Source organism: Suillus plorans (assembly GCF_016647745.1).
Source record: "Suillus plorans strain S12 chromosome Unknown HD556scaffold_47, whole genome shotgun sequence".
NCBI classification, from domain to species: Eukaryota; Fungi; Basidiomycota; class Agaricomycetes; order Boletales; family Suillaceae; genus Suillus; species Suillus plorans.
In genome coordinates this window covers 174,874-199,012 of record NW_024537431.1, presented here as the reverse complement: position 1 = coordinate 199,012, position 24,139 = coordinate 174,874, and the positions used below count along the sequence as shown (strand labels likewise).

General features: G+C 48.1%; 6 protein-coding genes and 1 non-coding gene across 7 annotated transcripts; 4 read left to right on the top strand and 3 right to left on the bottom strand.

The window, feature by feature from the left end:
- Nucleotide 1: 1 nt before the first annotated feature.
- Nucleotides 2-1,692, bottom strand: HD556DRAFT_1487905 (uncharacterized protein; the record flags this gene model as incomplete). The annotated part of the gene is made up of 10 exons (XM_041308744.1): nucleotides 2-279; nucleotides 327-402; nucleotides 465-489; nucleotides 546-581; nucleotides 627-655; nucleotides 854-894; nucleotides 937-1,206; nucleotides 1,256-1,406; nucleotides 1,456-1,469; nucleotides 1,522-1,692. The coding sequence occupies 10 exons, from the start codon at nucleotides 1,690-1,692 to the stop codon at nucleotides 85-87; spliced, it is 1,008 nt and encodes a 335-aa protein (XP_041157736.1). The 3' UTR covers nucleotides 2-84.
- An 824-nt stretch (nucleotides 1,693-2,516) lies between these two features.
- HD556DRAFT_t84 lies at nucleotides 2,517-2,590 on the top strand. The gene has a single exon. It is a non-coding gene; the product is annotated as a tRNA-Val (tRNA).
- On the top strand, nucleotides 2,522-4,796 carry HD556DRAFT_1388968 (BRO1 domain-containing protein). Its single transcript, XM_041303502.1, has 7 exons — nucleotides 2,522-2,872; nucleotides 2,923-3,004; nucleotides 3,060-3,414; nucleotides 3,467-3,989; nucleotides 4,058-4,342; nucleotides 4,393-4,492; nucleotides 4,550-4,796. Exons 1-5 carry the CDS (start codon nucleotides 2,678-2,680, stop codon nucleotides 4,295-4,297), a joined length of 1,395 nt encoding a protein of 464 aa, XP_041157735.1. The 5' UTR covers nucleotides 2,522-2,677; the 3' UTR covers nucleotides 4,298-4,342; nucleotides 4,393-4,492; nucleotides 4,550-4,796.
- Nucleotides 4,797-5,390: 594 nt separating this feature from the next.
- Nucleotides 5,391-8,206, bottom strand: HD556DRAFT_1388961 (HAD-like protein). Its single transcript, XM_041303501.1, has 4 exons — nucleotides 8,134-8,206; nucleotides 5,863-6,321; nucleotides 5,685-5,816; nucleotides 5,391-5,497 (listed from the first exon to the last, which is right to left on the bottom strand). The coding sequence occupies exons 1-3, from the start codon at nucleotides 8,168-8,170 to the stop codon at nucleotides 5,686-5,688; spliced, it is 627 nt and encodes a 208-aa protein (XP_041157734.1). The 5' UTR covers nucleotides 8,171-8,206; the 3' UTR covers nucleotides 5,391-5,497; nucleotide 5,685.
- Nucleotides 8,207-9,372: 1,166 nt separating this feature from the next.
- Nucleotides 9,373-10,217, top strand: HD556DRAFT_1241595 (thioredoxin-like protein; the record flags this gene model as incomplete). Its single annotated transcript, XM_041298212.1, has 4 exons — nucleotides 9,373-9,747; nucleotides 9,808-9,818; nucleotides 9,884-9,963; nucleotides 10,018-10,217. The coding sequence occupies 4 exons, from the start codon at nucleotides 9,373-9,375 to the stop codon at nucleotides 10,215-10,217; spliced, it is 666 nt and encodes a 221-aa protein (XP_041157733.1).
- Nucleotides 10,218-11,020: 803 nt separating this feature from the next.
- Nucleotides 11,021-12,560, top strand: HD556DRAFT_1537587 (uncharacterized protein). The gene is made up of 3 exons (XM_041309663.1): nucleotides 11,021-11,706; nucleotides 11,762-11,852; nucleotides 11,912-12,560. The coding sequence occupies exons 1-3, from the start codon at nucleotides 11,191-11,193 to the stop codon at nucleotides 12,103-12,105; spliced, it is 801 nt and encodes a 266-aa protein (XP_041157732.1). The 5' UTR covers nucleotides 11,021-11,190; the 3' UTR covers nucleotides 12,106-12,560.
- Nucleotides 12,561-18,152: 5,592 nt separating this feature from the next.
- Nucleotides 18,153-21,032, bottom strand: HD556DRAFT_1487838 (uncharacterized protein; the record flags this gene model as incomplete). The annotated part of the gene is made up of 14 exons (XM_041308743.1): nucleotides 18,153-18,429; nucleotides 18,480-18,747; nucleotides 18,802-18,871; nucleotides 18,926-19,201; nucleotides 19,256-19,402; nucleotides 19,451-19,515; nucleotides 19,565-19,689; nucleotides 19,748-19,828; nucleotides 19,879-20,017; nucleotides 20,066-20,271; nucleotides 20,324-20,421; nucleotides 20,481-20,706; nucleotides 20,758-20,864; nucleotides 20,921-21,032. The coding sequence occupies 14 exons, from the start codon at nucleotides 21,030-21,032 to the stop codon at nucleotides 18,265-18,267; spliced, it is 2,085 nt and encodes a 694-aa protein (XP_041157731.1). The 3' UTR covers nucleotides 18,153-18,264.
- Nucleotides 21,033-24,139: the final 3,107 nt, after the last annotated feature.

Genomic DNA, 24,139 nt, shown 5'->3' with positions numbered 1-24,139 from the left:
TTCACTTACAAACAAAGCTTCGATCAATTTTCATGCCTAAAGGACGCTACTGATACACCATCTCGTCGTACACTCGTTTCATAATTAACAATCAGTTTCATCATCTGTTGAAACACATGCTCGTATGTGAACTACCGCAGGCTTCGAAACTCGGTTTTGTTCCTGATTGATTGAGCGCTCTGTTTCTTGGAACACTTGAACTTGGACGTCTCGGTTCTTCAAGTTTTGCAGCGAGTCTCTGTCTGATTGCATATCTCCCGCTGCGAAACCAATTGCATTCTGAAAAAAAATTATATTTTATGCGCAGTTATTTAAATGCTGCTCACCAAACCACCACCGCGACTCTGGGCATCACCTCTTGAGGACTTCCGATTCTCTCGAAGGAGTAGCCGCCGATTCAACCTGTATGTCACGTTGGTAAGTTCATCGCGGTTATCATCTGTCTGATCCGTTTGGTGACTGACGAGGCTAACAAGGAGTTCCCTACGACTACACAATATGCGGGTCAGTATTTTGATTTGATTTCAAGTATTCCATATCATTACCATTAGGCCACAACAACCATATTCCAAACCACACATCTGCGTCATTTCAGTCGTAGTCAGATGCATCACCAACGCACTCACAGTTTTGTTTCACGACTGTGAACTTGAAGCTAGTTAGAGAACACATCATTCGGGGAAGATAAGGGTGGTACAATCCTTACCAAGATTATCACGGTTATGGTCGTCAAACTGAGAGATCATTAAAGGAAACGATTGATGAGAGAGGTAAATACCTGGTGACCAGAGCAGTCTCTGTGTAGAGGTAATGTTAGAAGGTATTCACTAAAGCAAGACGCTTGCTATCTTACCAAGTGTCCAATGAATCAAGCGGTCGACCGTCATCGCCGTGCTATAAAAGATGTAGTAAGGAGTGGTAGGCGATATCGGATACATAGTCATACTCTCTAAAACCAGAGACTCGTCCCTTTCTCAGACTCCAGGTGACGCCGACGGTGGTGATGGAGTCACAGGCCGCACGTGCAATCCAAGACAGCGCAATCAGCACAATTTGACTGTCTATAAACGTCATGAGGTCCGTCATAGAAAACGCCCTTACTGAGAGAATGAGCATGGAGATTTGTGCGACCACGGAGAGCATTCCGCAAAGAATAGGTAAGAACAGGCTTCTGGTCAACTTCCAAAGTCGAAATGCGTAAAATGACTGACACCACCCGTGAGCACCAAAGAATTAATATACATCAATCACTTACATGAACGATGAATACCGTAAAGCCACTCAACATGATGACCAGGTCTGTCGCTAGAGGAAGGATATTGAGTCGAGATGGATCACTATAGGCGCTGACAGTCATTGCCCGCAATGTTAATATTATGCAGACAAATTGGCCCAGCTGAATCAAACTACAGAACGGATGTCAATCGAAGGCACCAAGTCAAACATGGAACATACAGGATTGCAGATACCTAAACACATGATGCGATCAATAGGAATATATTGCAAGGTTGACCGACTCACAGTTGCTTTCAGGGCGAAGCCATCGCTCGCGAATCTTGTAAAATACAAGTAGGACTGGCAGGCAAGACAACCAAATAATGCAGCGCTCAAAAGCCCACCAACTTGAGTCGGCTCGATGATGGCCACGGATCCATAGGAACTATTTGCCGAGCCCTCTAAGCTGCTATTCATCGTGCCCAATGCAAGGTGATACGAAACAGTCTGGTCGCTATGTCTGGCTTATCGAAGCGTTTGCCGATATCAGTTGGTGAGGCGAGGAACCTGAAAAAATGCACGGTGAGGTCAAGTGCAGTGAATCCAAAAGTGCGGAGAGTGAGGATCCGGCAGCTCGATGTCCGATATTTATATGGCATGTGCAATTGAGCTTCAAGTTGGGTTGGACTCCGAGTCGGAAGTAGTAGTATCCCCGGATATTTGGTGATGTCATTGGGTTCATACGCAGCACAATCATTTCTGATGAAGCTCAAGTTCTGCTTTGGCGACGGCACGAGGTGCGCCACTAGTACTTACTTCTGTACGTTCCCCTAGCTTCACTCGTGTAGCGTTGGGGTGAAAGTCGTTGCAAGCTTGACCTGGATCCGAATAGTCGTCTGTACAACAGCCGCTAACTATAATAGCTAGTTGGACTTACCGTCATTGTATTAATAACGCAAGGACCGTGATGTGCGGGACTAGGCCTGCGGCCGTATGGACGGCATCGGAATTCGTCGGGATATCTGCAGAACATAGCTTCGAACCCAACTCCCACGGCGTTTGAACTTTGGAAGTCTGATTCAACCTCTAAATTCTAATTCATGTCTTGACTCCACAAAGAAAAATCCAGATTTTCTTAGAATTCTTAGAATCAATTTTTTTTGCGACATGAACAATCTGATGTGTTGGTGGCACTTCGAGCGTGGAGCGACATGTGGTTGCACGTTTGAAATATTTTATGGGGGCAAACTGGACATGGCCATTTGCATAATTAAATAATAAATATTCCTTGACTTACTATCGGTCTGATGGCGTAGTTGGTTATCGCATCTGTCTAACACACAGAAGGTCCTCAGTTCGAGCCTGGGTCAGATCACATTTTATTCTGTTAATTGAAGCCGGCACAGTCACCCCAAGCTTAACTTGTCGCTTGTTTCTACCGCCAGTGGCCGATGAATGCACAATGAGCACCTATCTTTACGAACTCCCAACTACTGGCGCTATCTCTTTTGGAGACTTTTGCGTTGACACCACGCCATCCAATGTATATGCAAGTCACATCGCTGAAGCCACCCAAGCGCGAGCAAACCTACGCGGTGTCCTGAAAGTGACCAAACGCACTGACACAGACGACAAGGATTATTTGCGCTTGATCAAGGTGTGCATCACCGTTTGCAATTCAGGGCTCGCACAGTATATATCCTCTAGGTTCTCGATGACTACCTCCCATACTTGCATGGGATCATGGCCTGTGTCGTATCAGGGGACATTCGTCTGAAATCCGAACCCCGTGAGTCTTATGGTTGATCCGCTATGCGTTTGACTGACTAGCTCGAGGTTCAAAGAATTCAGCTGGCGCACGACACTTTCCGCACATCTATTTCACATGTCCCCAAGAATCGCTCTAGCATCGCTGCATGCGGACCTTGCATCCTCATTGCTCACTTATGCCTTTGCGCTGTCGAATTTCGCGCGTGTGACGGTTGCAAGTCTCGGTTCTTATGAGTATGATCGAGCGATCTCAGAAATCGAGAGAAAAGCGAAGGACGAGAAGCTCAATTTTGCGGTGATAATGCTGTGCAGAGCGAGCGGGATCTTTACCTATGTGAGCGAGAAGGTGTTGTTGGATTGGGATAAAGGGGAGGGTGCGTCGGCTAGGCCGCCCGATCTGAGGAAGGAGGTTAATGCTGCCCTCGCAAAGTCAGTACGCTCCCTCATTTCATCTCATCTCATGTTGGATGCTATGTTTCAGGATGGCACTCGCTGACGCGCAAACTCTGGCAATTCGCAAGTTTCTCTCCAAGTCTGCATACGACAACGCCATATCCCCCGGCCCTCCGCTTCCAAAATCACACCCCTCCATCCCGCTGATATTTAAATTCCACCTTGAATGCGTGTCGCTGTACTCCTCTGCGCGTGCGCTTGCCATGACGCTCGGCTCCACACGCCCATCTTCCTCGTCTTCTAATCCAGACTCCAATGCAGAAGTCTGCATCGAGCTGCGCCGTTATCTTGCAGATGCATCGGCATTTCATACAGCGCTTGCGCATAAGTGGCTTGGCGTTGATGCAGGAGAGAGTGGAGCGCGCGAAAAGGGCGGGGAGGCGGTGGCATGGTTACTATGGGCAAAGAAGGAGCTTGAGGACATGAAGGAGAGCGGGCTTGGTATTGCAGTAGGGCGGGACCGCGAGAAGCGCGGACGCAAAGGACGTGTTGCGGATGAATTGGAGAGCGTGGGCGTATTTTTGAAACACTATAAGAAAATCAACGATTCGGTAAGTCGGAGGTGTTTCGATTGCATGAAATATTGGGTACTGATCATTTTTTTGTTTACGACTGGCAGCTGACATTTCAGCCTGTGCCTAAGCAGCAGGACTTGCAAGCGCGGATACCTACAGGGATTTTGGCGGTGCATGCAAAGCCCTACACACTGCCTTCCCCAGCATTCGGACCTGGGTCCGTCGAACATGCACGTCTACAGACGGAAACGCTAACACTAGAACACGATGATTCGTCTGGCGATGAGGCTCTTGCTAGTACTACCAGTCCGCGCACGTACGCTGGAGCTGGTTCGTACTTCTAACCCTTGTACAGTTAAGGCCAAGTGCTGTGCACATCGCATGTTCTGGTAGGTACAGTAAATTTATGAACAAGATACTATATCCACTTCTAAATCAGGTCTCAATCGATTAACCCCCCTTCTGTTATTTATCTTAAGGCGAGAAGCCACACTCCTACTTGAAATGCTTGATGAATGTGGACGTCTCAGATCTGCGAGGTATGTGCTGGCACTTGCAGTTTTCGTCAGGTGCCCAGGGCTGAGAACAGTCCAAAGTTAGCAACAACCCACCCCTGGGGTGGAGCAAGCGCCTCGTTTTGGAGGGCACTATTTACGGTGTTCAGGAGCCAGCAGTATGTTAGGGGACGGCAAACAGCGGCTTGGCATGATGGAACACGCTGAACTAGTACTAGTAGCGCGCTGATTTGTGGTAGACATGAAATTTGCTCATGCAGCAGAACTAGTACTGTTGCGCTGTACCAGTTAGTCGAGATCTCGAGATGGCATCATGTGACTCTTTGCCTTCAAGTGATTTTCAAGGGCATGTCCAACACGCTGTATTTGGACTTGGCCTGGAGTGAGAAAACATGTCCGTGATCGATCATCGTCATTTGCTACGGCATATACCGTCAAACATTCCGTGGCCCAGACCTACCTGAATGTGTGCATCTAGTTCGTGACTGGGGTTGACGTCGATCACGGCTGCTCCGTTACTTTAGGCTTCCATCGGCACGCGGAGTGTGATTCTGCCACCCTGCTAGTGAGGCTCTGTCATCTGCCAACCGTCGGTGCTGACCTGCCAATAATCAGTTGCCATGCGTCTTGTCAAGTTCATTGTTGACCTAGTCAATAGCGTTGTCGACGACTTACGTACGGACAGGGATTGTTCACAAAAAGGTGGACCCTTCAAGGGTAATTCGCATCCGTAGTGTTGACATTTTTTGTTCTAGGGTCAAAGGGATCTATAATGGACAGCTCCGTTCTGATTTCAGCCATAATAATCACAATTGTCACTTAGCCTGCCATCACTTCCTTAGACGTGTCAGACGCGGCCGCCATCACTGTCAATGTGTCTCAGATCAACAAATACTGCGACCGTAACGGAAACCACAAGCACAATATGGCATAGGGTACTTTACGCCAGGGTGATGCCCGAGATCGGAGAAAATGTGATGGTGATGGTATGCGGAAGGCAGCCACAAAGGATCACTTTCAATCGGGGGACTTTGAACTATTTTTGTCCAGTGCATCGACGAAGAGTAGCTTTTATATGCAGCAGCGCCTTTTACAAGCTCTAGGGTGCTCAATATCTATTTGCAAATCAGGTTGAAACGGAAATGACGTCCTTGTACACCTTGGGGATACAATGCTTACGGTAACGGCTCACGCCGAAAAGCTAATAATCGGTAACGTCATTTAGTGTCGTAAGGTGGGAGGCCCCACTTCTCGGGCTTGAAATGCTCGATGGACGTAAGCGTCTCATCTGGGACGTATGGGCTGGGACTGGCAACGTCCAAAAGGCGTTCATCAGGTACCCAGACAACTGAAGAGAACGTGAGACCAATTGAAACTCTGAAACAACAACCTACCTGACATTCCGGCTCGTTTCCCTGCCTGGACACCGTAAACGGCGTCTTCAAAAACGAGTCCTTTGCCCCTCTCCACAGTCTCAGCCTCTGTGCACTGCTCCGTAGCGCCTACTGCCTTGCCTAGAACACCTGCAGCATACAAGAAAATATACGGGTCAGGCTTCCCCATAGTCTTGCCTGCTACATCATCAGCGCAGACGATGTTGCCTTGAAAGTAGTTAAAAAATTCTTCGAGATTCTCAGACTTGCGGACAAAGTTCCGTCGTGAGGAAGCAGTGGCAACTATGATTGGCACGTTGTGTTTCACAAGGTGCTGGATTAACTTCTGTACTCCCGGAAGGAGCTGGACAGTTGACCACTTCGCATCTTGCTTTTCTTGGGACTCTGTGAGATACTGGTCGATTGTGATATCGATACCGGGAAACAAAGAGAGTAGGTGTGTCGCAGATTCAATTCGTGCTGCGATATGGTTTGCGTTGAACGAGTCCAGAGAGATCGGAGAGCGCACGTTTTCCCATGAGTTGTGACTTGATGTCCCATGTCATGATCTTGCCGTAGCGACCGAGGATATCATCTTGGAGTTTGTGTCAGCTGTTGAAGAAGCGCAGGGACATGGAGCGTACTATTGACTTCGGTATATACTCTCTCCGTGTCGATGAGAAGGCCTGTCAAAGATGCGTCTTGCGTTGAGTACTCGAGGAAGTTAGAAGTGCGACGCACCATCCATGTCAAAGACTACATAATCTATTCTTCTTTCCATATTATCTATGATGATCTACTGGATGAAATCGAACACGATCAGTGAGATGGATGCGATGGGACTGTTCTCACATCGAGGATTGCAATATTTAAGACATCTTGCAATCCCCGGATGGTGTCTGAGTCCATGATAGTTACATGAAGGAGTTCGGGACTCGGCGCGGACAAGTAGCAATGTTAATGATCCCCATGTGGCGGCACTGATATACTATGTCCTCGAGCTCGGTGATACGCCATGATGCAGACACATGTTGGAGTGTAGGTGTACTAGATCATCAAGTAGCCTCGTTGCAGAAAATTATACCCGACATGACACGACGGGCGCGTATCACGAGATACTTGCGAGAAAAACTGTCACGGCAAAGTCTTGCGCTGTCCTGCGTAACACGTATCGATACGTGGTGAACGTTAACGCCAGCTTCGACACTCCGCTCGCCGTCCTTCGAGGTGGGAATTGCCTTTTGGGGCAACGCGCGATATCGTTGAACGTGGCACTAGTCGACCCAGCTTGAGTGATTAGTTATAGGTTGTGGCCAAGGCCAGCTAAATTCAGTTCGTGGCCTTGGTACATCGATAGGCCAAACCTTATAAAATTACCTTCGGCCAGACCCCAGACGTCCCTTCCATCACTTACTTAGACATGTCAAACGCGGCTACCACCACTGTCAATGTGTCTCAGGTCAACAAGGACTGCGACCGTAAAGGAAACCACAAGCACAATATGGCATAGGGTACTTTACACCAGGGTGATGCCCGAGATTGGAGAAAATGTGATTGTGATAGTATGCGGAAAGGCAGCTATAAATGATCACTTTCAATCCGTAGCGTCATTGGGTGTCGTAAGATGGGAGGCCCCACTTCTCGGGCTTGAAATGCTCGATGGACGTAAGCGTCTCATCTGGGACGTATGGACTGACACTAGCAACGTCCAAAAGGCGTTCGTCAGGTACCCAGACAACTGAAGAGAACGTGAGACCAATTAAAACTCTGAAACAACAACCTACCTGACATTCCGGCTCTTTTCCCCGCTTGGACACCGTAAACGGCGTCTTCAAAAACGAGTCCTTTGCCCCTTTCCACAGCCTCAGCCTCCGTGCACTGCTCTGTAGCGCCTACTGCCTTGCCTAGAACACCTGCAGCATGCAGGAAAATATACGGGTCAGGCTTCCCCGTAGTCTTGCCTGCTACATCATCAGCGCAGACGATGTTGCCTTGAAAGTAGTCGAAGAATTCTTTGAGATTCTCAGACTTGCGGACAAAGTTCCGTCGTGAAGAAGCAGTGGCGACTACAATTGGCACGTTGTGTTTCACCAGGTGCTGGATTAACTTCTGTACTCCCGGAAGGAGCCGCACGGTTGGCCAGTTCGCATCTTGCTTTTCTTGGGACTCTGTGAGGTACTGGTCGATTGTGATATCGATTCCGGGAAACAAAGAGAGCAGGTGTGTCGCAGATTCAATTCGTGCTGCGATACGGTTTGCGTTGAACGAGTCCAGAGAGATCAGAGAACGTACGTTTTCCCATGAGTTGTGCCTTGATGTCCCATGTCATGATCTTGCCGTAGCGACCGAGGATATCATCTTGGAGTTTGTGTCAGCTGTTGAAGAAGCGTAGTGACATGGAGCGTACTGGTGACTTCGGTATATACTCTCTCCGTGTCGATGAGAAGGCCTGTCAAAGACGCGCGTCTTGCGTTGAGTACTCAAGGAGGTTAGAAGTTCTACGCACCATCCATGTCAAAGACCACATAATCTATTCTTCTTTCCATGTTATCTACGATGATCTACTGGATGAAATCGGAGACAATCAGTGAGATGGATGCGATGGCACTGTTCTGAGTCCATGATAGTCACGTGGAGGAGTTCGGGACTCGGCGCGGGCAAGCAGCAATGAATCCATGTGCCGGCACTGACATGGACACACTATGTCCTCGAGCTCGGTGACACCATGCATGTTGGAGTGTGCGTGAACTAGATCAAGCAACCTCGTTGCAGAAAATGATAGCCGGCATGACACGACATGATTAGAAGAGCGCGTATCACGAGATGCTTGCGAGAGAAACTGTCACGGTAAAGTCTTGCGCTGTCCTGCGTAATACGTATCGATGCGCGGTGGACGTTAACGCTCTTTGAGGTCCGCTCCCCGTCCTTCGAGGTCGGGAATTGCCTTTTGGGGTAGCATGCGATTTGAACTAGTTCGTTGAACGTGGCACAATCTGGTCGACCCAGCTTGAGTTATTAGTTATAGGCTGTGGCCAAGGCCAGTTAAATTCAGTTCGTGGTCTTGGTACATCTATAGGCCAAGCCTTGTAAAATTACCTTCGGCCTGACCTCAAACGTCAAGGCGGTCGGCTAAAAAGAGGCAGTAAGGTACTGCCGCAGGCGGTTCCGAATATTCAATTCTCACAAGCCTTTGGGGCGTCCAGAAGTGCACAGCACCGAACAGACCCACTCAATTTTCACGTTAACCCACGGCGTCCATGGCTGTCCTCCACGGATAAGTATATAGTCTGAACACTGGTCCTGAGACTGCTTTTCTCCCGCGTTCATTGTTTCAATCATTGCAATCTAGTCTTGGTCCGACCGACGATCTTGTCCATAACAGCCTGAGAACGGGCCGCCCCATTCTTTCAAATTCAGTACTTTCCTGTGAGCGTGCCAGCTTGCCAAGTGACTACCAGGTTTGCACTTGAATTCACTGTGTTGCCAACTTGAAGCCGTTGCAATAGGATCTACGCCTCCTCAGACGACAAGATGGCCAGCGACTCGACGAGCCGTCGCTCCACATGCTCATCGTACCGTCGTCGTCGTATTCTCCTCATTCCAGCGTTTCTATTCGCCTTTTGCCTGTTCTTTAGAACGCCATGGTCGCTCCCTCCTCTCAACCTCTCAGGAATATCCTCGTCGCTTTCACGTGCCAGTATCGTTTCGATGGTCAAAGGTCCACCAGTGGAGGAGATATATGGCTTGCTCCATTTCGTGACGAGCGATGACGATCGCATGCTGTCCCATTCGATAAACCCTGCTGCGCCGATCGATCTGAGTGTGTATCTTGGTGGTGACCAACCGGATTGGAAATCCCATATGAGAAAGCTGAGAGAAGAGTATCCACTGATCGTATTCTCGAAGGTATGTCAGGTGCTTCAATTTACTAGATCCTGTGAGGTTCTGATGCTGTGTCTGCATCAGTCATATTGCCCGTGCGTTCTTTTTCCCCTTGTAATTTGATTTGCGTGGTAGCCTCATGCACTCCGGTTCTATGTAGGTTCTCAACGAAAGCTAAGAAGTTATTGGAGTCGTATAATCTTTCTCCTCCCCCTAAAATCATCGAAGTCGATCTTCGAGGTATGTCGTGGCCGCTGTGCTTACCTCTGATGCATGCGCTGATTGTTTTTACAGATGATTGGGACTTCATAAAGCTCATCCTTACCCGTCTCACCGAGCATTCTACGTTCCCCAACATAATCCTGAATGGAGAGGGACTCGGCGGAAGCGACGACTTGCACACGTTGCGTGCACAAGGCAAGTTGAAGAAGATGTTTGAGAATGCGGGGATGACTGTAAGGGAGGATAACGTGAAGGAGCGAGAGACGCAATAGAGTTGGCGATGTCCACGTCATCATATGTGATGAAACCAGTGAGATGTGCTTGAAATCGAGCGCTGTATTGTTAAGTCATCTACATATTTATGTGTACTGCTATTATGCTGTTTTGTTCATCCGAGTAGGGGTTTGCGGTGGAACTATTTGTGGGTTTTATGTGACCTATAATGCAACTGCCAATTCACCGGTTATACATGTGTCCAAGAGCATGGTGATAAGCCAGCAGTGGAGGCAATTGTAAGACGGACATGTCAATAAGCTTCCCTGAGAAAACTTCAATGGGGACGGGCGCTCGGGTTTACCCGTCCGACATCGAGCATAGGGTTAGCATTAATGATTATGCGGGCTAGAGGTACGTATCGATAAGAGAAGAATTCAAGCTGAAGAACGAGTTTATGGTGTACCTTTCGGAGAGGGTATGGGGAATTCGAATACGTAGTATGATTAACAAACGAACCCGTGCACTGACGGCACAAGTTTGGACGAGAAGCTGCCCGATGGCGATAATCTAGGTCCACCAATGAGACATATAAGGTACATATACGATAAGACGAGCCTAGGACTGTTAACAGCGGCGTACACTCAGCGGCGAGGTGTATCAATATTCCCACGTGAATCCGGAGGCCACGTCGCCACTATAAACGTTTGTTCCATGGGCGTTTTGCCAACCTTGGCGCATCAAAAGATAATATCGATAAAGATCGGCCGTTTTACGGAGTAACATACCAAATTAGGTAATAGCGGAATTCCTGTGTGACCAAAAAGGTTCGAGCCGACGAGAAGATCAATTAGGCTCGATTCAATTCCTTTTGCTTTTCATTGTTTCGGGTTGCACTCCAACTTCTCGGCCTCGCTTTCAAAATAACCGACCAAAACTTTCATTCACTTGCCATTCATTTATCTAGGGTCTTTTTTAGTCCTCAACACTCTTTTACCTTTCCTTCCCGATTAACTCACTTCGTCGGTCATCATGTCGACGCTCCCCATCACCTCCATTCTCCATTCACTGCAGCACCAACGAAAGTCACTCAATCATAGAGCTACTTCTCTCGCTCTCATCAGCCTTATCGTTGTGTCATTTTACATCTTTTTTGTAGCAAGGCCTTCATTAGACCTTGCTCCAATAGCACTTCGGACCGACGCTCTTGGTCACGCAGGCACACATGGATCACATCAACAAGACAGAGATGATCCTCCACCCTCGTCTAGACTATTCCGTCTACCTTCGAATAGCCAAAGAAAGACAGTCGTCAGCAATGTCAACCGTCCCCAAATAGAATTGGACGAGTCGCAAGAGCTGGCAGCAGTAGCCGCTTTCATAGCAGCACTACCACAGAACATGATTCCACGCTCGATAGACCCAGCCAAACCTATCGACCCCCAACTTGTACTTGACTTCGACACTCGTAGTCCACGCGCCGCAGACGAATTAAACCAGATCGTGCAAGATGTGTGGTCTCGATATCCTGTTATGTTGTTCACCAAGGTTAGTCGCTTCTTCTCCCTCTTAGCCTCATGCTGATGCTCATCTCTCGTCCCAGGCTCACAATGCACATTCTAGGGAAATAAGACGTATCATTGCAGTTATGGACTTACAACCGCCTCCTATGACTTTTGAAGTTGATCAACGAGGTAAACTGGTTCCCTGACTTTGATTTACTAGTCACTCATCACTCTACACGTGTTCTCAGAGGACTCAGAAGTTTTGATCCCTTTGTTACATCGTCTCACATCTTCGACCGATCTTCCCCTCATGCTTGTTGGGGGCAAGTCCGTTGGCTCCATAGCTGCCATCCGCGAGCTTAATGAGTCCGGCGAACTCCATCGGTTGATTACCAATGCTGGTGCGGTCCTTGACGGCAGAAAGAAGAAGAAAGTACACTGAGGGACAATACTTTCCGATCGGACTTTTCCCATCACTTCCGAAAACGACCTAACGACCGGCATGACCTCTCAGCGATCGTATGATCCAAAACTTTCATGCAAATGTACATACCACATCGGATAATCCCAGGTGGATGGATGCTCAAGCGCTATTACATGCCACAAATCTCCAACTCTTGTCCCTCCTTTATTTCTCGTGGTGTTATAGCCGGATTATTATAGCTCGCTTTGCTTCTTGCTTTCTTTTGCATAATGGACGCCATCAACAGAATTACCCACAACCATAGAGACATTGATGGATTTTTTATTTAAGTAATTTTTCTTGTATCTACCGTTGTACGTGTATACGTAGAGGCCAGACGGTACTTAGTAACTGTTCTAGTTTACATCTACATACACAACGGGGGATGCGTTCAGCACCCAGACAATCAATTCAATAATTGAGCTTTTCCTTTTTTTGGTAAGAGGGAGATGAGTTCCTGGTATTAGCTCCAGAGTCCAGGCTCTGTTAGCATGGGAGTGTTTGACAATATCAACGCATGGTGTATCACAGAAGTTCTTCTAGAACATCTATACTTGGGTCCGCACGAAGTTCGATTCCGTCCTCCGGTTGGACAACGCCTAGGCGCTCAGGTCCTCTGCCATAAATAACAAAGAACGACATTTTTAAACTCAAGGTTGGGGGTTACAATGGGGCAGGCGGCATCTGGAAGCAGTGGCTCCGTAGACCTGACTTGCTTATCTGAGAGCACGTGCAACCCATGGCGTTGGCTCGTATTATGTGAACTCGGCGTTAGAATCGATATCGTGAACACGGCCTCGAGCGCTGATCATGCGTGCGGTGACTCAATCGTAGTCGGACGCGAGAAGCCCTCCTTCGAAATTCGGGAATCAAGGGCTTTTAGAGAGCAACCCTGTTATGGCGCTCCACTGGCAACGGATGATAAATATCCTCGCCACCAAAGATAGTCAGAAGCATGTGAGATGTGAGTGGTATGAACGGCCAACGCGGGCCAAAATGACTTCATTGAAATGCACGAGATTCTTCGTACGTCATGCTGACAATGTGCCTACATATTTTCCATGGACGCGAACATTGGAAATTAGCGGAAGGCCCGTACACATGACCGCCACTGGTAATAATTCTCGGCACTTGCGAGGGTACGATGTTACCACCAGGAAATATGAAACAATCAGTCCGTATGACAACCAATAGGTACTTCGAGTACTCTTGTACTTGACAGTGGTAGTTTGTTTGTTGATAATAAAGCACTGCGACGTAATATAATTTGTTGCAAGGTCAGGATATTAACCCCTTGAGGTCATCTTGCCAATCAAAGGTTTTTAACTTGGCAGATTCGAATAACGTCAGAGTCAGACTGGATCCCAGTGGGGTTGGCTTCATCAAGAAATATCACACGCGCCTGCTGTATCGAGGGTGGTTGGCATACACAATAACGCACTCGCATGTGCCATAGTGGACGCAATTCCGCTGCCTCGTGTAGATGATAACGTTGATTTGTCGGCATCGGGGATTTTGTAGCCCGAAGCCTATTAGCCGCAGGAGAAATAAGTCTGATAGCAAGGATGCCAAGCTTCCTTGACAGAGAAATGGCTTCGACGAGATTATCATGAGAGTCAGCCTAGATAAAAAAAATGTAGTCAAAGTATGAGAACTAAGTTATCCGCAGATAATCAGAGTCAGCTGTGTATCCCTCAGAAGAAAGAATTCGACGTCTCAACGAAAAAAAAGTTACACACTCAGGCTGTCTTTGGTGTCGTCATCAGGGTTACCCCGCTGTTGAGAACAGAGTTCCCAAGCTTGTCTGTCAGAGCGTAAATATGCCAATCAGCGTGTTGGATTGTGCTACAGAATGCTACAGAGCGCTCTGTAGTAATTACGGGCGACCTGCAGGCGTCACGAGTGTAATGGTGGGTCAGAAACTCGTCGAATGCATGCGCCTCCATCAAACCCTTTCTTGAAGGTTGCTATGACCTTGCCTATAATATAGCTACGAAGAAGTCAAAAGTCTTGAGAAGCCTTCTGCAGAACAAAGTGACAACAACAACTTGTTGCATGCTTCCGCCGCAAGTCCGGGATATCAACGGCATGTGATGCTGGAACCCTGAAAGTAGCGCTCAAGCGAGGCCGTCCAACGTATGCCGCATCAGGGTGTCCCGGCGGGTGGACGGCAAATACATGGTGAAGCGGATCAATTGCATCTAGGTCAATCTCAACAAGATAGGCTTCAAGTTGCATATAAGTAACCAAAGCTCGTGCAATCAGGGTGAGCATAGTATTGGCGCATTTACATAATGGTCTTGTGCGTACGTACTGGAAATACCGTTATTCGAAACGTCACGATCCGCATCGGGTACATTGTGCGACCCGAGTAACTGCTGTACACCGGGGGTGCTGTAATCAGATACGAGCAATCAAGTAGAAGTTGAGAAAACTCATTTGCGTGGCACCGGTCCACCGCAGAAGTCGCCCCCAACGCCATGGACGGGTACGGTTAGGCGGGAGAAGATAGTATCTACAGCGAATCAAAGTGTGCATAGACCAACGATAGAAGAGACTCACCGAAGTGTTCACTTGCTTGACCGACTAGTTCGTCCGCATCTTGATCTCGACATTGCAAATGATTCCTCCTAATGTAGCAGGGTATGACATATGTCTTGTCCAATGCCTCAGAATTTTCACAGCGAATGCACCGTGCCTTCTGAAGAGCCTGTATGCATCGTTGTGGCGTATAGGCTTCTCTTCGGATGCGAACATTGCAACATATGTGCCTTGCTAATCAGTATTTGAAACCCGTGAGTTCGCTGCACTTGATTTGAGTGATAAGACTACTGTCACGAGCCTGACGAGTGTAGCCTTGGTGCAGCATAAGTTATGGTGTAGATGAAAGTTAAACGAGATCGGTCCGATTCTATTTGATGTTGATATATCACCGGGAACTTGAACGTTCGGGAGTGAAGCAACAGGCTGTGGCTGTGTAATCATCATGCGAATTCCAATTTGCACCTGGTCACCTGGTAGCCGCGGCGGCGACACGGCCCGTCCGACGAACGTCGAGCGCGCGGGCATAGAACGCAATGATCGTTGAAGATCAACTCAAATGGAACGCAAGGCTCAAGCAAGGTAACAGGACTTTTACACCTTTTACGTGACAGTCTCAGGCTTAACGATGAACAGTAGATGCGGCCAGACGGTCGTCTGACAGGAGATGGGACGCGAGCAAGGGTCGCCCGCTGCTGTGCTTCGACCTTGATATGTGTCACAGCCTAGGCAGCTCTTAGTAACGAAATATTACGTGTCATATCCTTGCTTCCAAATTGACGACGTCGCGGACAGTCCAGGCCTGCAACTTTTGGCAACCTGTCAAATATCATATATCAGGTCTCAGACTTGGGGGAGCTCGCCTTCAGGCTCCATTCACTGAGCTCCCTAAAGTGTCTGATGCAATCTGGCGTGACTACGGCATCATGGCAGCCGGGCGGCTACAACATGGCTCTCATATGCATTGGTTTCTTTCCAGACCACCTTGGAATTCCTTGATCAACACGCTGTTGTGTTGTTCTTTCTTCCCTGGGGAAGCCTTGCAATGAACACCCGTCCATCTTAGTATTTTTATGACTGCCGTGTACGGTATTCTGGACCCAGTCGGTGTGTTTCAGCGCAGCATAGGATGCACTTGCTGCGTCCGGTTGGATCCAGGACGTCGCTTGGCATATCGCGCACGTCTTATCGTTTACATCGCTTGCGGATAACGATGAAACAGTTCAGGAATCATCCGACGCATCAAGCCGATAACAGTAGCTTCAAGATCCGGTTTACCATATAAACCCCCAAATCAAAAACCACTGTTCGAGTCCTCCTTCGGAATATGCAAGGGGCCTAATGATGTAAGACATCATGTTGACTCTCTATCTTGGGCGACAAGTCAAGCCCCCATGAAGCAATTCATTCCCCTGTGGCGATGTACTTCTCCAAATTTCACAGTGCGATCGGGTTCATGTGTTCGTTCACGGCGACGTCCATGGTCAGGTGGTCTCTCTTTTTTATGACTTGGTTGATGATTCACGGAGAAGGCCGGGAAGACATTGCGCAAAAGAATCCGTTTGAACCACAGGCGGTATTTGTTTGATCGCAGGTATCCGGCTTGATCCTAATTGACGCATTTGCAATGATTCACATATGCAATCCATACATCATGGGCATCCTCATTCACAAAGTCGCGCGCCCCAAGGGTCTGTTTTTTGAAATCAAATTTCATGTCCTATGTGTGTTATATTAATACTCTACTGATGACAGTGATATCCGGTCTAGAGGACCCCCAGTATTCCCCACACATCTCTGGGCGTACGAATGCTCTGATGTGAGGCGCACATACCCCCACCAGTCCGCCGTTCCCGCTGGCCGTTTTAGACGCGCCGCCCTCCGCAGATGAAATGACGTAAAAATACAAACTGTACATGTGTGCAACGAACTAGTGGATAAGAAGACAATACGCGTACTCGGCCGCCTGCGCGGACAGGTATGGGAGTCATAGTGCATGCAATAGAAACACATGCAGAGAATACCCATGGTTGACAGACGGAATGTTCTTCTTCCGGCTGATTGAGACCATGGAACGAGGAACATATCCGACTGCTTGTAGCGAGTCAGAAGGGGTGATAGTGCGGGATGGTATGGTACGATTTTACTTTTTGGTTTGGGTGTTGGAGGGACTTATAACAGCTATATTGGAAGTTATCAGTCCGGAGGCATGTGAGGGAGCGGTATTTCACCGAGGTTAGGAAGTTCTTGGTATTCCAGAAGCATCAACAAAGCTGACGAGGGGGGAAGGGTCCATGCTTCCACATACATTTCTGTACGGACTCCTTTTAATTAATTGCTTTATCATGCATCTTCGAATCCCCAGACAAATCACCCTTTACCATGTGATTTTATTGCTTTGAAACAAGTTGAAGCGGTTATCTTGTCGATGCGGAAATGAAGGTGTGGTGCAAAATGTAAAGTATAAGCGGCGATCTCCTCGATTCGAGCAATAACGGGACACAACAATAGCCTCGAGTTCCTGTTGTCATGCGGCAGTTTATCATATCAGGCTTGAAAAGTGCATATCGAGATTTTCCAGTATGAGTGCCTTGATGGCTTCACGGGGAGGTCCAGTCATGTGTTCCCAAGTGATATCAGGACCCAGTAGGCATACATTTACTAGCGAAGATATGCGACGTTTCCTCAAACGGAGAGATGGCGTCGTCCAGGTCAAAGACACAAAATATGCATCCGCCAATTGTCTAAAGAGCAGTGATGATTGGTGTATCAGAGTAATGGGAAACTTAAACCCAACCGTGAGCTTGTATGTTCCCCGTTATCAAGGTACTGTGCTATTTTGAGCGGGAGATAGAGTGACCCCGCAGGGGGATTAAGAAATTGCTCCGAGTGTAATGGAGGCCAGAGCATCAGGTGTATCATGATTTCGTCGAACGCATGTGCTTTCATCGGGCCCACTATTGAACCAGTGTTGCCCCTGACTATTATCTAGTCAAATAGCAAACCACCTGCCATAGGACGGATTCAGGAACCTTTACAAAAGGAACCACATCGGACTTTACTGTCACCTCTGGGTTTCTGATGAGTTGACGACCCCTTATTAGACGATGTAGTCTCGATGAAGTGATTGCATACGCGACGTTATGATCAGGATAGAATTCCAGAGTATGCAAGATAAGTATGTCGTGTAGTAGTTCCATGGTATAGTCAATATTAGTGAAATACCGCTTCGCGGTCCGGGTGATCATTATCATACCCCATTGGCAGGCTCGGTTCGAGATTGCACAAACCGGTCAACTGTTGCCGTGTGTCCGGACTCTAACTTGGACCTGGAAATAGACTGGCGTTCAAAACGTTTTAGCAGGGACACGGGAAGTTGACCGTCTCGCAGGGTCACGAGAGAGCGGGAAGAAGCGAATCACAAATCGCCAGCAATATGGAAGACTCACGAGATGGCTCACTGTATAACGGGGCATGCTGTCTCCGCATTGCACATGAATCTTCCCCAGCCTTAACTCCGACGTGAACGCCAAATGGTTGGGCTGGCAAGTTAATATGTGGTGGAAAGATCCAACCTTCTGATATTAATGTCTACAACTAAAGCTTCGCCATCGTCTTCGAGCCCACCAAACCTTCGATATCCCTGTACTTATAGTACAGATTAAGTGACTCAGGGTTTGCCACAGTCCCACTCGGCTTTAGATCGGACCCCGAAACAATCTGCTTGACCGCAATCTCGATTTTCTTGCCGTTTACAGTGTACTGCACAAGCATCAGGATCGTCATGTCCACCGCACAGACAGCCTACGTACAGGGATATCTGGGGTGTCGAACACGTAGGCTGGAACGTGTCTCGGGCTAAGGCTGGTTCTGATCGCGCTCTTTATGCGGTCAATGAGGGCAGGTGTGAGCTTGCGCCCTGAGCGCATCTTCAGAAAGAGCAGGACACGCTCGTCAGGGTCTTGTGTCCTCCGTTGGCCCACACACAATGAATCATCGACCTCGTCAGAGAAAAGCTCCAGGACAGAGTATATCTCCGCTGAGCCGAAACGAACACCAGAGGGGTTGAGTACGCCATCGCTGTGGAAATGATTAGATCAGCTTGCGTTAACAAAGCTTAATAATAGTCAGTACCTCCGCCCTAGAAAGATGAACCCTGTCGTCTTCGGATTTTTGACCACAAAATCCCCTTGACGCCATACTCCTGTACTAACGTGAACACGCACGACAATATCTAGACGGAATCAGGAGAACGTACCTGGATACATGTCGTAATATGCCTGTCGAAACTTTTTGCCAGACTCGTCGCCCCAGAAACAAACAGGTATCGAGGGATGCGGACGTGTAATGACGAGCTCGCCAGGCTGACCTGTGTTCTCAATGTTCTTTCCCATAGGATCGAATAATTCAACGGCCATGCCGAGAGATTTGCCTTGAAGTTCTGCATGAAACGCATAGTGAGTCCAAGTCAAGAGAATGATAGTTCCGATACAACCTCCAGCATATAGTGGGAAACTCGACACACAAGAGACGACTGAGGAGTGCTAGTTTAGGCACATAGGCGAGGGGCGACCCAACGAAAACTTACATGCACAGAACACGTCTGTCCCCCCAGAAGACGAACCTATAAGCAGCTTCCTACCAAACGCTTCGTGCGCCCACTCCATCAAAGGTGCAGTTGTTACGGCTCCTGTGACTGTCATCGCGCGAAGAGCTTCAAAGGATGCAATTTCAACTACAAAAGTAGTTAGCATCAACTCTCAAGACTATGATCCGACCATACGCGGTTTGATACCCCTCATCTGGACTTCGGTCAGGAAGCGTGGACTTGTGCCCAATACCGTGACACTAGAATAATTTAGTCATTGGTTGTCTGCGCTCGCTAGTGTCTTCGTACCCCTGGTCATTAATGAACTTGAGATAACCCCTGAGGTCAGGGTGGAATGGTGACCCATCGTAGAGGACAATGCGTGCACCACATGCAAGACCTGAGAGCATGAATGGCCACATCATCCAGCCCGTCTTGTATGGGTATGAGCTGATCACTTCACGCACAGCATATGTATATGGGACTGCTTACTGTAGTGTATTGAAAATAGACATCAGTCGGAAGGATGCCGAAGCCAACCATACAGTCCTTCTTGCTGTTCATGAGGGCGCCCTGCACAGGAAGATAAATAGTAGAATATGGCACGTTAGCGGGAGGCGTACCCCACCGCAGTGTACTATGCATTTCGGCGGACCACTTGTCCCGGAGGAGTATAAGATGTACAATGGATGACTGAAAGGTAGCTGCTCAAATTCCAGTGGTCGACCGTCATCTGATGCAAGGAAAGAATCCATTGTAACACTAAACAAAGGTCAAGTGAGAACACGCGTTAAGGAGTCGTGAACAAACCTGTTGGGTATGTTTAGAGACTCTGGGACAGTGTTTCCGGTCTTCGCACTCGGTAAGGTAATGATGCGCTGTACGCCATATGTGCGGAGGTCCTGTTCCACTTCCGAAGCCTTCTGCACTAGGCTGATTGTCTTCCCGGCATAAAAAATCTCCATTTCTGTGAAAATGAGCTTTGGCTTGATCTGCCTGTACCTATCAAGTATGCCCTAGTCAAGGTGGAACGTCTTGCGAGTCTATGAGAGATACGATACGGCTGACCTGGGTACCCATGTCAGTTGCGGTACTGGAGAATATTGCCCCTACACTGGAAGCCGCAAGAGCAACTACCACAGCGGTGATAGAGTTGGATATGATAGCTGCGATCATTTAAGGTTAACAATTTGTGGCAAACTCTATAGGCGTCTCCTTCGCTCACCAGCAACCCTATCTCCAACCTTTAATCCATTCGCGCGCATTGCAGCTGCCATTTTGCGCACCATCTCTCTTAGCTGACGGAATGTATAATGCGTCACGACTCCGAGTTCATTGCCTGCTGTGCAAGCGATACCATCGTCGTCTCGGTAGAGAAGGTTCTCAGCGTAGTTGAGGCGTGCTCCGGGAAACCATTCGGGTACTTCTTCATATTTGCCCTTTTGGACTATCTATGGTGATATTCGATATCATAAGGAAAAGAACAATATGAGTTGACGCACCTTTGTGGGATCTGGGGGAACAGAAGACAGAATACCCATAAACTGCCAGAGGTCGAGCCAGAAGGTGTAATTGGATACCGAGTATGCATGGAGGTCATGGTAGTCCTCTACAGCACAAAGAGGCTCCAGTCAGGCTCTCATTCTATGAAAGATGTCAACGCACTGAGTTTCAGGTTGTGCTTGAGGTTAATTTCACGCCTGAAGTTCTCGCAGACGACATGAGACGGGTAAGCGGGTGTCCAAATAAGGCGTGACTGGTCGAACTGAGCACTCATTGCAAGAGACTTGAATCACTTTGCAGTTGGCTTGGGTGGTGATTATATATCTAGCCTGCAAGGGAATTTCGGGTCGCGCTCAGCTTAAGGCGTCTTCTCCCACGGCCGGAATGATGCATGACCTGGTGCATGCGACCTATTTTGAAGCAGTTCTGCCAGCCAGTGACAAAAGCAAGGAAATTTTTCAAGTTGCTGGCACTCCAAGTGTGCTATATTGATGTGAGACCTGAGTCCAAGTCCTTGCATTGCGGTTCCGTAACCATTTTCTCGTCTACTACTGCTTGAATATTGTAGCTGGCGTCACTGGAGGCTGTTGCAACTTGCGAGTGGTGGAACAGATGTGAAATCGGTCTCGAATTACTTGGCCACGGCAACCTCGGTATTGACTTGAAAGCCGGCTTGAGGGAATTGAGAGGACGACCTCCATTGGCAAGACATCTGCTAGTACTCCTGAGTTCTGTTACATTTTGCCCACCACACTCCACACTACAGGCTGAGTAGCAATAGATAATATAAGATTCCGTTGTTAGAGTGGTAGTGACTCTTTGAGTTCAAAGTTCAAACTTGACAATTGTTCTGTGGTCACGTGGCCCGTGGGCTTCCACTTTGGGTGTAAGTATTCTTAACACCGGACCGATTTGTCTACCAATAGTGCGTGGAAGAGGCTGAGCGCAGCTCTTGGCCACTGTATCCCGACATTACGTTGATCGATTCCGGCCTCTCAAGGCCTTCAAATTTATTTAACTCCACCAGCTGTGACTTATCCAAATTTTTCGTAATGATCTTCGTGGCGGCGGCGGCGCGGCCCGTGTTCTATAAGTCATGGGCCGCCTTTGCAGAACAGGTGAATCATAGCTCTACATTGATCGTATTGAAATTTCTTGGTCAGTATATTGCTCTCCTGTTGTCTTCCTCCCGCCATCTAGATTTGCCAGTTAGGCCACTTTATCCCTTGCAATGGACGCTTTCTCGCGCAGCGTTCGTCAAGGTGCACTCATAACTGTTGTGGGAACTGCTGGAGCAAGGCCACGCAGTGTGTTGGACCCAGTTGTCACGCTTCCGCACACCATTGAGTAATCTAGATTCTGTTTGCATCAGGTGATATTGGTGCAGCCTTAACACAAGAGTTCGGGCTGCTCAGCTTCCGCCTTCGTAACATGGTAGATGGCGTCTACTGAAGTACTGAAGACAAGTCCGCACAAATACGGCAATTGGCTGCAATAGAATGTTGTCAAATCCCGCATCCATATACTGCCTGATTTTTCCCGTTTTCTTCTTCCTCCGCTGTTCTGCGATCTTCGGAAGGCAGCAGAATATGGTCCAAGATTATCAAGATCCTATCCATGTTCCACTTGGTATTGCACTAATTGCCGTATCGCAGTTGTCCTCCGAGTTCCAGTCGCTCGTACATCTTACTGGATCTTCTGATCACCGACTTCCCGACGCAAGTCGTTGGATAGTATCGTTGGTCTCATCGTTCAGGTGCCCAGGAAGTGGCCACGCATCTGGTGGTATCCTACCGTTGAATTTTGGACCTTTGTTAAGGACTTTGTTGCCATCAGGCAAGCGAACCTGGCCGGAGGCAATCACATTCGGTGTGTCGCTGCTGAGTTAGGTGTTATCGTTCAGCATTATATCCTTCACATCGCTCGCAGACGGCGATGCAATAGTCAAAGGGACCTTGAATGCATTGAGTCAAAAACAGTAGCTTCACCTGGTCCGTCACGCATTGCCGAATTTAATCCAAAGTCATTTACCATGCACGACAGGCCTTTAACTGATCAGCGACATCATACAAACTTACCTGCAGAATTCGTGATTTGCATTCTTGTCGGTTTGCCACACTATGGTTGGCGATGAGTCGAGCCCCATGAAACAATTCATTTTGCTGCTGTATGCGGTTCTCCGGATTTCGTGGGATCGGGTCTATGTGGCTTGTCGACCATGATGTTGCAGGCCAGATCGTCTCTTTTCTACAAAAATATAGTTGATAACCAAGGAAGATTGGACTGTATGTGCTGCACAAGGGCCAAGGCTGTGAAGAAGTCATGCGAAAAAAAATTCCGTTCGAATAGCAGATTGGATTTGCTCACATAGGCGTCAAGGTTCGAGATCCATTGTATTTGTATGCCATGTTTTTTTTACTTACGTTTGCAGTTATTCAGATATCCAAAAAGTAGGTTGGGCTGTGTGTTTTAGGATGAGGAGGACGAACCTCGGTGGGAAGATTGTCAAATGAAGCTTGAGGAATAGTCTCCGTGATGGGTGAGTGATATGGAAAACTAATTCGAGCCCTCCTTTTAAGATGTCATGAACAATGGCGGAAGAAGTTGCGCTGTGTGGGACCGCAAGCTATGACCTGATGGTCCATGGTAGTTTGCAGGGTTTTTGTTTTGAGGTCGCATAAGTAGTGTGCTCTGACCGTACTTACACGAACTCTGAATCATTACTGCATGGCACAAACTCTTGCATCGATTACCGAGTTGGTTGCTCCAGGGCAGATTTGATGGAGCAACTGCGAAGTCCTAGTCTACCCTGTTTGCCGTAAATATTTGCAATCCAAGTGCATGTATGTATTCGAAGATGAACCAACTATACCATGAACACATGAGGTGCTCCTTAATGCTCCGCGATGAAAACATTGAGCAAACGACAGAAGGAATGGATTGATCAAAGACCTTCGAGTTCTCATCGCACAAACATCTTGCAACACACACATGAAGGAGCTACAACCATACAGTGGCAGATATTTATCGAGATCATATCTGAAACATCATCGTCGAAGAAAATGGTGAGCGCATGATGATTCGACTGTATTGTGCATGGGGACGATGAGCGTCGCAGCAAGCAGAAAGTACACCACAAATCCAGGGAGTGACGAAAAAAAGGAGTCTAATGGCCCAGTCAAGCGCGCAAGAGTCAACATGGGCCTCCTGTATCACAGTTTTCAGAATGGCTGCCAAACCGAGTGCCGGATTGCACAGAGCATGGTTGATGATACATCTACAAGCAGCGTTATAGAATTACCCTTTGCTTAAAAGTATGAGAAACATACTATTTACTGCTGGCAGCAGCCCGCCGAGCACGCCTTTGAGCTCTCCGCCCCG